Source organism: Cherax quadricarinatus, chromosome 95, assembly GCF_038502225.1.
Source record: "Cherax quadricarinatus isolate ZL_2023a chromosome 95, ASM3850222v1, whole genome shotgun sequence".
Classification (NCBI taxonomy): Eukaryota; Metazoa; Arthropoda; class Malacostraca; order Decapoda; family Parastacidae; genus Cherax; species Cherax quadricarinatus.
Genome location: NC_091386.1, coordinates 9,907,711 through 9,920,720, shown reverse-complemented (window position 1 = coordinate 9,920,720; position 13,010 = coordinate 9,907,711). Strand labels below are relative to the sequence as shown.

Here is a 13,010-nt window from a genome sequence, read left to right as displayed (position 1 = left end):
GGCAAAGAACCTCACAGACAGAATAGGAAGTTCCATCTCTGGAACCTCCTATTCCTGTGGAATAGAGCAACTAGGGGTCAGAGTTGGAAGATGAAAACTCAGTTGAGTCACAGGAATGTTATGAAGTATTTTTTTTTTTAGTCACAGAGTTATCAGGAGGCAGGATCCATACACAGCTTTAAGAAGAGGTATGATAAAGCTCATGGAGCGAGAAAAGTGAACTAGTAGCGGCCAGTGAAGAGATGGGGCCAGGAACTGTGACTCAACCCCTACAACCACAACTAAACGAGTAAACACACACATAAAACACACACACACACACATGCATACACACACACACACAAACACACACACACACACACACACACACACACACACACACACACACACACACACACACACACACACACACACACACACACACACACACACACACACACACACACACACACACACACACACACACACACACACACACACACACACATACACACACACACACACACACACACACACACACACACACACACACACACACACACACACACACACATCAGAGGATGCAATGGGAGTCACAGTAGGAGGTGGAAAGGGAGAGATCCGTGTTTGTCTATGGGCTAGACGAAGCTAAAGGGGAAACTTATGATGAAAGAAAGCAGGAGGAGAAAAAAGCGATTGAAGACATCATGAAGGTGATAGGCGAGGGGGACATGACCCAGGTGGCAAATTTTCGGAGAATTGGGTGGTTCACAAAGAAAAGGAATTGGCCTCTCAAAGTAATTTTCAAGGCAGAATCAACCCGAACCATGATCCTGCAGGAGAAAGCATGGCTGAGAGGCAAGCAGGAGTTCCGGAGTGTGTACCTCGACCGAGACAAAACACAGGACGAAAGGAAGACAATGAAAGAGAGAGTTCAAAAACGAAAGGAGAAATGGGAGGAAATGAAAAAGGAGAGCAGAATAACCCAGGATCAAATGGAAGGACAAGCGCACCCCCTAGAAACACCTGCAGAAGGTCTCCAGCCACGACACCCCCAAGGCAACTGAACAATCCAAACCAACCATCACACACCGATCCCTCTGTTTCCACCCCCCGCACCACAGTTACAGTATTAGAACAGAAGTTGAAGGTTTGGTACACAAATGCAGATGGATTAACGAATAAACATGAGGAATGGCAAGAAAGAATCAATGAGAAGTCCCCAGACATCATAGCAGTTACAGAAACAAAACTCATGGAGACAATAACAGATGCAATCTTCCCACCAGGATACCAGATCATGAGGAAAGACAGAAGGGGCAGGGGGGGAGGTGGGGTTGCTCTGCTCGTAAAAAACAGATGGAAATTCGAGACAATGGAAGGAATAGATGAGACGGGAGAAAGAGACTACATTGCAGGTACACTTCAGTCTGGGGAACACAAAGTGGTCATTGCAGTGATGTATAATCCACCACAGAACTGCAGGAGGCCAAGAGAGGAATATGAAGAGAGCAACAGAGCAATGGTGGACACACTTGCTGAGGTGGCAAGAAGAGCTCACTCCAGCAGAGCAAAGTTGCTGGTTATGGGGGATTTCAACCAGAGGGAGATTGACTGGGAAAATCTGGAGCCACATGGGGGTCCCGAAACATGGAAAGCCAGGATGTTGGACATGGTGCTGGAAAACCTCATGCACCAACATGTTAAGGACACTACCAGAGTGAGAGGGGAGGATGAACCAGCAAGATTGGATCTTGTGTTCACCCTGGGCAGCTCAGACATTGAGGACATCAAGTATGAGAGTCCCCTAGGAGCTAGCGACCACGTGGTTCTGTGCTTTGAATACATAGAGCTGCAAGTGGAGAGAATAACAGGAGTAGAATGGGAAAAGCCTGACTATAAAAGAGGGGACTACATAGGGTTGAAGAACTTCCTGCGGGAGGTCCAGTGGGACAGAGAACTGGCAGGAAAGCCAGTAAATGAAATGATGGAATATGTAGCAACAAAATGCAAGGAGGCAGTGGAAAGGTTCATTCCCAAGGGCAACAGTAACAACGGGAAGACCAGAACAAGCCCCTGGTTTACCCGACGGTGTAACGAGGCAAAAACAAAGTGCAATAGAGAATGGAAAAAGTACAGAAGGCAGAGAACACACGAAAATAGGGAGATCAGTCGCAGAGCCAGGAATGAGTACGCACAGGTAAGGAGGGAGGCCCAGCGACAGTATGAAAATGACATAGCATCGAGAATCAAGACTGACCCGAAACTGTTGTATAGCCACATCAGGAGGAAGACAACAGTCAAAGACCAGGTGATCAGATTAAGGACAGAAGGTGGAGAACTCACAAGAAATGATCAGGAGGTATGTGAGGAGCTGAACAGGAGATTTAAGGAAGTTTTTACAGTAGAGACAGGAAGGGCTGTGGGAAGACAGCACAGAAGGGAACATCAAGAGGGAATATACCAACAAGTGTTGGATGACATACGAACAACTGAGGAAGAGGTGAAGAAGCTCTTAAGTGACCTTGACACCTCAAAGGCGATGGGACCGGACAACATCTCCCCATGGGTCCTTAGAGAAGGAGCAGAGATGCTGTGTGTGCCTCTAACCACAATCTTCAACACATCCCTTGAAACTGGGCAACTACCTGAGAAATGGAAGACAGCTAATGTAGTCCCCATATTTAAGAAAGGAAACAGAAACGAGGCACTAAACTACAGACCTGTGTCTCTGACATGTATTGTGTGCAAAGTCATGGAGAAGATTATCAGGAGGAGAGTGGTCGAACACCTGTAAAGGAACAAGATTATAAATGAAAACCAGCATGGGTTCATGGAAGGCAAATCTTGTATCACAAACCTCCTTGAGTTTTATGACAAGGTAACAGAAGTAAGACACGAGAGAGAGGGTTGGGTAGATTGCGTTTTCCTAGACTGCAGGAAGGCCTTTGACACAGTTCCCCACAAGAGATTAGTGCAGAAGCTGGAGGATCAGGCACACGTAAAAGGAAGGGCACTGCAATGGATAAGGGAATACCTGACAGGGAGGCAGCGACGAGTCATGGTACGTGAAGAGGTATCACAGTGGGCGCCTGTTACGAGCGGGTTCCCACAGGGGTCAGTTCTAGGAGCAGTGCTATTTTTGATATATGTGAACGACATGATGGAAGGAATAGACTCTGAAGTGTCCCTGTTCGCAGATGACGTGAAGTTGATGAGAAGAATTAAATCGGACGAGGATGAGGCAGGACTGCAAAGAGACCTGGAGAGGCTGGACATGTGGTCCAGTAACTGGCTTCTCGAATTCAATCCAGCCAAATGCAAAGTCATAAAGATTGGGGAGGGGCAAAGAAGACCGCAGACAGAGTATAGGCTAGGTGGACAAAGACTACAGACCTCACTCAGGGAGAAAGACCTTGGGGTGACCATAACACCGAGCACATCACCGGAGGCACACATCAACCAAATAACCGCTGCAGCATACGGGCGCCTGGCAAACCTGAGAATAGCGTTCTGATACCTTAATAAGGAATCGTTCAAGACACTGTACACTGTGTATGTTAGGCCCATACTGGAGTATGCAGCACCAGTCTGGAACCCACACCTGGTCAAGCACGTCAAGAAGTTAGAGAAAGTACAAAGGTTTGCAACAAGGCTAGTCCCAGAGCTCAAGGGAATGTCGTACGAGGAAAGGTTAAGGGAAATCGGACTGACGACACTGGAGGACAGAAGGGTCAGGGGAGACATGATAACGACATACAAGATACTGCGGGGAATAGACAAGGTGGACAGAGATAGGATGTTCCAGAGAGGGGACACAGGGACAAGGGGTCACAACTGGAAGCTGAAAACTCAGACGAGTCACAGGGACGTTAGGAAGTATTTCTTCAGTCATAGAGTTGTCAGCAAGTGGAATAGCCTAGCAAGTGAAGTAGTGGAGGCAGGAACCATACATAGTTTTAAGAAGAGGTATGACAAAGCTCAGGAAGCAGAGAGAGAGAGGATCCAGTAGCGATCAGTGAAGAGGCGGGGCCAGGAGCTGAGTCTCGACCCCTGCAACCACAATTAGGTGAGTACAATTAGGTGAGTACACACATACACACATATACACAGGTACTGGAGAAGGACATAACAAAACTTACATAACTCAGAATAAGATCTATAAAGTAGTTGAGAAATAGACAACTATTTCCATAGTACCTTCAATCCAGGGTCCAGGAGAAATGTTGGGATCACAACGGGAATCATTTAATAACACTTGAACAACTCCAGCATGGTTGTTTTTAAGAGCGCAGTGTAGTGGTGTCCAGCCATTATACTCGCTAAAGTTGGGGTCAGCACCAGCATGAAGGAGCGTCTTCACAATGTCCACATTCCCCTCCTCAGCTGCTATGGTAAGATCTGTGTCATCCACAACAACACCAATCATATGTTAGTTTCTTCACAAATAATTCTTACTATTTATAAAATAAGAAAAAAAAATAATAATAATAATAATAATATTAACATTAATGTTTTGGTTAATAAGGTTATCTCCTCTTTCCTTTTGGTACATCTGTGAGTTCCTGTTTTCTCACTTAACTCTTGTTTAAGCTTCCTCTTCATCTACTTGGGATCATTTTGGTTTGACCTAAATTATCTGGGGAATAAATATACTCTGAGCAGATTTTATTATTAAGAAAACAGTCGTAGTCGCAGACTCCTATGCTATTAAACTTATGATCTTCATCAATAGAATCACTAGACACAGATGAGGGAATAAACAGCGATATAAGAAAGTTTGCAGGTTATACTATTATAAGCTGTCAAATTAATTCTGATGATGGCACTAGAGCGCTAGAGGAAGATCATGATAGATTGATCCAATGGTGAAGAGAATAAGTATTTGCCTTATATACTGAATAAGTCACTCTAAATGCAAAAATACTTGGAGTTCTAGTTAGCAGCAATATAAATCCAAACGAACATTACACTGGAAAACCCACAAAAAAATGACGCAATCTCTAGAAAGGTGTAGAAATTAGCAGGAAAATGAATGAAGTGTATAAATGGAAGACACGAATATATAAAGGGATACAAATAACGTGCTAAATATATCTAACTAAAATAGGGTTCACAGGAATTGGCTCAAGTTGGAACAAAAAAGATTTAGAAAGAATATAGGGAAGCAATGATTTGGTAATAGAGTTGTGGATGAACAGAACAAACTCCCAAGTAGAGTCAATGAAGCGGAAAAGTTTGAGCAGCTTTAAAAACAGGTTAGACAAGTACATGAGTAAGTAAGTGTAGGTGGCTGTGATTTAGACGTGTTTAACATAGGTCATATTATAGTGCTGTGGCAATGTTACTTCTTTATTTGTGGTCACTCTAAACACAAGCACATGCACATGTCTACACATTGTCCTATCATCTACTAATATATAGATGAAATATTACACTCTAGTTGTATACTGTGTACTTGATTATCCTTTTTTTAATCACTTTTTAGCAATCTCCTGCTAATGCAAAGTTTAATTTAAGCCCTTCTTTATCATTTATCTATGGTACCCTAAACTTACCTACTACACTCTCTCATATAGTTTTTCCAGCTTTATCATTCACAGGTGCATAAAACATTAATATAATCTAATTTTCGCATCAAAAACCCTTGTTTAATCCTCATTACATTTAAATTTATATTTATATTCCCTCTTTTCCTTTGTTTAATCCACATTACATTTAAATTTATGTTTATATTCCCACTTTTCCTTCCATAACTGATCCTTCGACGTAACTGCTGATCTTTAGAAGGATTTTTAGGGGGGTTATGATTACCTAATTTTCTGGGAATAATTTTCCTTTGCAGGTGCAATAGCTCCATTTTTCGGTCAGGGATTTATTTTTGTGTGCAATCCTGTTTAATTTTAAGGAGTCATATGACAATAACTCCTTGTGAATGTACTACTTCAGTGTATGTGTTTTGCTGTGTGCTTTATTATTTTATATCAGTAAGTTCTTCGACTGATAGCAAGGTTTGGTGCTATTATTTCCCAAAAGTCTGACACTGGTTAAAATTCTGGGGATGACATGCATTTGGAGGGTATCCTTGAAACAAATCCTTCAGTTAGGGACCTGGATAAGGAAGTAGAACTTATATGAATGAAATTAACCCAAGTTGCTGAAGAAAAAGAATGGTTAAGGATTGAACGTACAAAGATCCAGGAACAGAGAGCCTTAGAGAACCTTAGGGCTCAAAGAAAGAGCTAAAGAGAGGCAGCATGCTTCTCACCCAGCCACAGTCACGAGGGTAGATGTTTTTCATTTGGATAAAGCCATCAAATTTGTGTCCAAATTCGTAGAGAAAGACCCAGACCAGCTTTTTCTGTTGTTTGAAATTACGGCCAAATCCCAAGTTTGGCTGGAAAACGAATGGGCGACATTAGCGAGACCCCAATTAGTTGGTAAAGGGTTACAGGCCGTTAGTTCTCTAGGGGGATCGGATTTTTCTGATTATAATAAACTAAATGAAGTAGTTTTACTGGCTTATCAAATGTTGCCAGAAAGGTACTGGCAGAAGTTTAGAGGACTAAAGTTTCAGGCAGGACAGTCTTTGGTGGAATATTGTAAGGAGAAGATGTCGCTTCTAAATACGTGGTGTCGCTTGAAGGGTGTGGTGGGAAACTATGAGGGTGTAATTACCTAAATTTTGTTAGAGGATCTGTTGAGAAATGTTCCTCCTGACCTTAAGGCATATCTTGAGGAGAAGGATCTTGATGATTTTAATAATGCTTTAGAGCTGGGTGACAGATTTTTAGCTAACCAAAAATTTGGTAGTAGTTACCACCCACCACATACTGATAATGGTAAGTTTTCCCCACCCACCATTAGGAATAAGAAATTTCAGAAGTTTAAGCCACCCATTTTCCAACCTAATAACAACCAGAGTTTTAATAAGCCTAATTTTCCGGTACCAACCCAGGAAAGTTTTAAGTCGGCTGTCACAGGGGACAAGTAGAAAGAGTCCAGTTCCCCAAGATCATGGGCTTCAGCCTATATCAAGTGTGCAGGGGGCTTTTATACCTTATCACTGTACATATTTCAATAAACAGGGCCACCTGCAGCCATATTGTCAAAAGATGCTTAGGGACCAGGCTACAGCAGATTCTTCTCCAGTAAATACACCGGTTGCACATGATGTTGCTTGCATTTGCAGTCTTGCCCCAAGACATCCAAAGAAGACCAGCTCTCTTAGACCCTCGGATGAAGGTCTATTCAAGTAAGTCTACTGTGGCCTTAGACCAAAATGAAAGTAGGGTCACAGGTGTTATGTCTTTGAGGGACACTGGTAGCACATACACCTTCCTTCACAGGGGTGTATTGCCAGTGCCGGATGACACGTACATCGGATTGAACATTTTTCTTAAAGGGATTACCGGAGTCCCTGTCAGGACTCCAGTGCACAGGTTATGGGTGTAGTCTGTGTACCAGTCTGGGTACCTACCTGTAGGTATTGCAGAAGATGTACCTTTTGCAGGAGTTGACCTTCTACTAGGCAACAATGTTGTGGGACTCCTCAAAATTGAGGCCTTGGGAGTCTGGTCATTGAGTTTGACCAGCAGAAGATTCTGAGCAGTGATGAACCGGCTCAACCAGAACTCGGTGGAGAAGTGGTCTTGGTGCTGTGGGAAAAAATCCCCTGACTCTGCAACAGCTGAGTGAGGCCCAGGAAGGTTGTGACCTCCGGAACGCTATTCACTTATCAGCTGTTGCGGAGGACGTGGTTCCCAAATTTACCAAATGTTTATTTTGCAGAGTTGATCAAATGAGCAAGACTGTTTTTAAGAGGACCTGTGCCCAAGTGGCCATTGTCTGTATTTTTTACAGATTCTGAAGGAACGGCATTTAAGTGTTAAGAAGGGAGAGCTGAATAACCAGTGTTTATTAGTAAATTCCTTTTCTAACAGGTTAAAAGAGTCTATACCCGTTCTGAATAATTTTGTGTGTGTGGTTTTGAGATTTCTGGTGAAACATTTTTGTCTATTAGGCTTTGCACAAATCACCCAGAAGTCATATTTTATGAAATGTCATGTAGTTTTGAGAGTTCTACTTGAGGTTAAATTTACCAATGTATATCACTGTAGGAGTCAAAGAAAAGCACAGTGGTTTTCCCAGTCTCTCAGGGCAATGCACGTTTGTTTTACCCAGTACCAGAAGGGCTGGGATGAGGATATTCCCCTCCTTTTCATTGCCGTGCAGGGAAGCGCTCTTGAATCATTAAGTCATGGGCAATGTGAGGATGGTGATGTTTCCCCCACGGTGTTTTTCCTCAGAAACTGTTTGGCTAAGATAAGGTCGATGGCACTAGTGCACCAGCCTGCCAATCTGCCCAGGATGACGTGGGCCCGTGAGGTGGTGTTACATATTCTGGAAGCTGGAGAGATGGGATTGGCATTGGAGCCGGGTCCTGGGAAGGCTATGATGGAACTGTGTTGTGGCTTCAAAATGATGGTGGATAAAGTCCCTCAGAAAGATGATGTAAGCAGGAAAATTGTACGAGATTGTGCAAGGCTTGGATCTTCTGAAAGAAGTTGTAGTGGTGGCTCAGCCATGGTGCACCTTAGTGAAAGAGTTTAGGGATGCTGAAAATGGGGGCCATGTTAATTCATATGAGGTAGAGGTTTGTGAATTTGTGCAACGTCAGCAGGCCTGGCATGATGTAAGCTGGCATGAAATAAGTTATTTGAAGGAAGTGGAGTGTTTGTTTCTAGAGATTGTGTGTGTACCCAGCGAGAGTCAGTGGACGTTGTCTGTTAGGGGTCTCACACTAGGTGAGACCTTGAACACGTGCACTGACTGCCGCCACGTACATTTAAGAAATAAGGTTGATTTGTCTCCTCTTTATGAACTACATGCAAAATGAGTGAATAAACCGTGGGGGGGGGAGTCATCTGATTTCCATGACAATGTGTGCCAAGGACACACCCATATTTGTAACTTTACTATCGCTGTACCTGAACCTTTTATATGCCATTAACCCCCAAGATCTTTTATGTGTAATCCTGAGTTGCCCCTTCCCCTGGGTTTTGCAAAATGATACAGGGGTTGGCGCAGTCTTGTTGCAGGGTAGAGCAGGGCAAGTAAGGCCACCCAGCTACTTCTCGGCAAAACGTAACATGCACAAAGGAAGTTATGCCACTATAGAAAAGAAGGCTCTTGCTTTTGTGTTGGCAGTGCAACATTTTGAGGTGTATATATCATCATCAGTTCACTCTATAACTGTGTATAGTGACCATAATCCTTTACGTTTCCTTCACTTAATGAGGAACCACAATCACAGACTTATGAGGTGAGCCTTGTTTCTCCAACCTCTTAATCTTGTGATCCATTATGTGATGGTAGCGGAGAATGTGGTTGCTGATGCCTTGTCTCGTGTTTAAAGTACACGGTGTAGTGTATAGATCACTTATCTGTTCTTATTTTGCAGTGATTTGCGGTAGACAAGTAGATGGAACTCTGGACCACCCAAAAGGAGAAGGGCAGGTTGAGCTGGAGCTGGAGGTATCAGGACTCTGTAGTGTGTGTGTGTGTTTTGGGGGCAGTCATATTAAGTACCATGCCTAGGTAAGGTATGCTACCTTTTTTTTAAGTGTTAGCTGGGATGCCTCATCTCTGTTTTATGTTGGTATAGGGACTGTTGGACCTAAACGTTTTAGTGAATGTGGGACTGGCGGTGATGCCCTCCACTTTTGGGGTCATGTCTCTTGATCCAAGGTGTTTTGGTCCTCCAGGACGTTTTAATTTTTTTTTCTCCTTTTTGGATCACCGCTGGGGTGACTCCAAGGTCCTTGGAATGACACGTAGGTGTCGGCCTGGGAGGTCCACCTTTTGGGGGTCTTCAGTGATGACTCAAGGGTTTCACTGCGAGAGTCCCACCAACAAGATTTATGTGATTATCCACCCACTTTTTTTGGGGGGACTAATATTTTTCCCCCTCCTGTGGTCTCCTGATTCTCGCAGAGGTGTGTCATGGGGAACCAGTTTTGCTTACTAAAGATTGCTGTGAGATGGGAGTGATAATGTGATGTTGCTTTCTAAGTAGAATTTAACATGTAAAATCTGTTTTTCATTTTTTTGAACTCCTCCTGGAAAATGTACTGTTTAAATTTTTTTGGGTGGCACATTTAGTTTGGTCTGTCTTGCAATATAGAGAGCTTTGGTGGTACTTCATAAACTAGCACTTCTCAGAGCACTTATGTACAAAGTTAACTTGCTAGTTTATAAGGTTGCTTGATGTGATTTAGGTAAAATGCATCAACGCCAGTGCCTGGCCAGCGCTGTGTTGTGATGGTGCCTTGGCATAGAACTTGATCACTTTTATGTTCGACAAGTTTCACATGTAGTCAATCTAGTACCTCAGTTTGTTAATATTGCCTCAGACCTTAGAGTCGGATTTATAATCTTGCTTTTTCCTTTTGCCTAGCAGTGTCCTTCGGGATCCTGCTATCAGAGTGAGTCCTATGGTCTGGGGGCGAGGGTGTTATGCAGGGTTCTGCATGACATTGTAATATATACAGTAGTGAAGGGTGTCATAATAGTATGAATGTTATGATTGTAAAGCATAATTTTATAATTCATAATGTGCATTTGTGGGCACTGTAGAGTACTTTATAGGGAAATCCTCCCAGGAATTTATTTTCCAACTATGAGTTGTTTAGCAGATAAGCGTGGCTTGGGTGGTGGCATGGAGGCCTGAGATGTGTCTAACTTTTACCTTTGCCCTTAGACAAGGCTCTAGCCCTCAGGTATCCCACATTTCTGCATAACAGCGGCCAAAGACTGCAAACGTCGCTCAAGGAAAAGGATCTAGGGGTGAGCATAACACAGGGCACATCTCCTGAGGTGCATATCAACTAAATAACTGCTGCAGCATATGGGCACCTAGCAAACTTAAGAATAGATTCTGACATCTCAATAAGGATTCGTTCAGGACCCTGTGTACCGCGTACGTGGGACCTATATTAGAGTGCGCAACACCAGTTTGGAGCCCACACCTTGCGAAGCATGTAAAGAAATTAGAGAAAGTGCAAAGATTTGCAACAAGACTAGTCCCGGAGCTAAGGGGCACGTCCAATGAGGAGAGGCTATGGGAAATCGACCTGGCGACACTGGAGGACAGGAAAGAAAGGGGGGATATGATAGCGACATATAAAATACTGAGAGGAACCTACACGGTGGACAGAGACAAGATGTTCCAGAGATGCGATGCAGCAACAAGGGGTCACAATTGGAAGTTGAAGACTTGCATGAATCACAGGGATGTTAGGAAGTTTTTCTTCAGTCAGAGATATATTAAGAAGTGGAATAGTCTGGGAAGGGATATAGTGGAGGCAAGATCCATACATAGATTTGAGAAGAGGTATGATAAAGCTCATGGAGCAGGGAGAGAGGCCTCGTGGCTAAAGCTCTCGCTTCACACATGGAGAGCCCGGGTTCGATTCCCGGCGGGGTGGAAACATTTCGACGTATTTCCTTAAACCTGTTGTCTTGTTCACCTAGCAGCAAATAGGTACCTGGGTGTTAGACGACTGCTGTGGGTCGCATCCTGGGGGACAAGATTGAGGGCCACAATGGAAATAAGTTAGACAGTCCTCGATGACGCACTGACTTTTTTGGGTTAACTTGGGTGGCTAACCCTCCGGCGTTAAAAATCCGACCAATGAAGAAGTGGGCTAGGAGCTGTGATTCGACCTCTGCAACCACAACTAGGTGAGTGCACACACAAACACTCACACCCTAGACTAAGTCACTACAGCACAAACATGGACATAACACCATCCATATAAATCAACATAATAATCATTATTAATTTCACAACTTAGTTCGGTGATGTGATTGTTACCTTTGTTCCTGGGATCACAGCGTGAATTATTTAATAACATTTGAACAATATCAATATTGTTTTTCCTAACAGCGTAGTATAGTGGTGTCTGGCCAGCATCATCCTGACAGTTGACGTCAGCACCAGCATCAAGCAGCATCTTAACACAATCATCATAACCCTTCACAACTGCTATGTGAAGAGCTGTTCTACCTGCAACACAACCAACATGTTTATTTGATGATATATAATTCTTAAAATTTATTATTAATAATAATAGTAGTACTAATAGTACAACTACTACCACATTTAATAATAATAATAATAATAATAATAATAATAGTAACAGAAGTAGTAGTGTAATAGTAGTAGTGGTAGTAATATAAGTAGAATTAATGGTTGTAGTAGTAGTAGTAGTAGTAATATTAATAGCAGCAGTAGTAGAATTATCATTTGTATTATTAATATTTTTTTTATAAACATCAAGTTAGAGTATGTAGGAAAGAGGGAAATTATTTCCCAGTAAAAGTAGGCCTTAGACAAGGATGTGTGATGTCACCGTGGTTGTTTAATATATTTATAGATGGGGTTGTAAGAGAAGTAAATGCGAGGTTCTTGGCAAGAGGCGTGGAGTTAAAAGATAAAGAATCACACACTAAGTGGGAGTTGTCACAGCTGCTCTTTGCTGATGACACTGTGCTCTTGGGAGATTCTGAAGAGAAGTTGCAGAGATTGGTGGATGAATTTGGTAGGGTGTGCAAAAGAAGAAAATTAAAGGTGAATACAGGAAAGAGTAAGGTTATGAGGATAACAAAAAGATTAGGTGATGAAAGATTGAATATCAGATTGGAGGGAGAGAGTATGGAGGAGGTGAATGTATTCAGATATTTGGGAGTGGACGTGTCAGCGGATGGGTCTATGAAAGATGAGGTGAATCATAGAATTGATGAGGGAAAAAGAGTGAGTGGTGCACTTAGGAGTCTGTGGAGACAAAGAACTTTGTCCTTGGAGGCAAAGAGGGGAATGTATGAGAGTATAGTTTTACCAACGCTCTTATATGGGTGTGAAGCATGGGTGATGAATGTTGCAGCGAGGAGAAGGCTGGAGGCAGTGGAGATGTCATGTCTGAGGGCAATGTGTGGTGTGAATATAATGCAGAGAATTCGTAGTTTGG

At 42.9% G+C, this 13,010-nt stretch overlaps 1 protein-coding gene across 1 annotated transcript in view; it reads right to left on the bottom strand.

The window, feature by feature from the left end:
* The window catches only part of LOC128703859 (26S proteasome non-ATPase regulatory subunit 10-like), a 135,169-nt gene that overhangs the window by 104,046 nt on the left and 18,113 nt on the right, over positions 1 to 13,010 (bottom strand). The window contains exons 2-3 of the mRNA XM_070104939.1: positions 11,858 to 12,049; positions 4,180 to 4,380 (exon numbers count right to left, since the gene is read on the bottom strand). Coding sequence (XP_069961040.1) covers positions 4,180 to 4,380; positions 11,858 to 12,049 — 393 coding nt within the window. The remainder of the gene's footprint in view (positions 1 to 4,179; positions 4,381 to 11,857; positions 12,050 to 13,010) is intronic.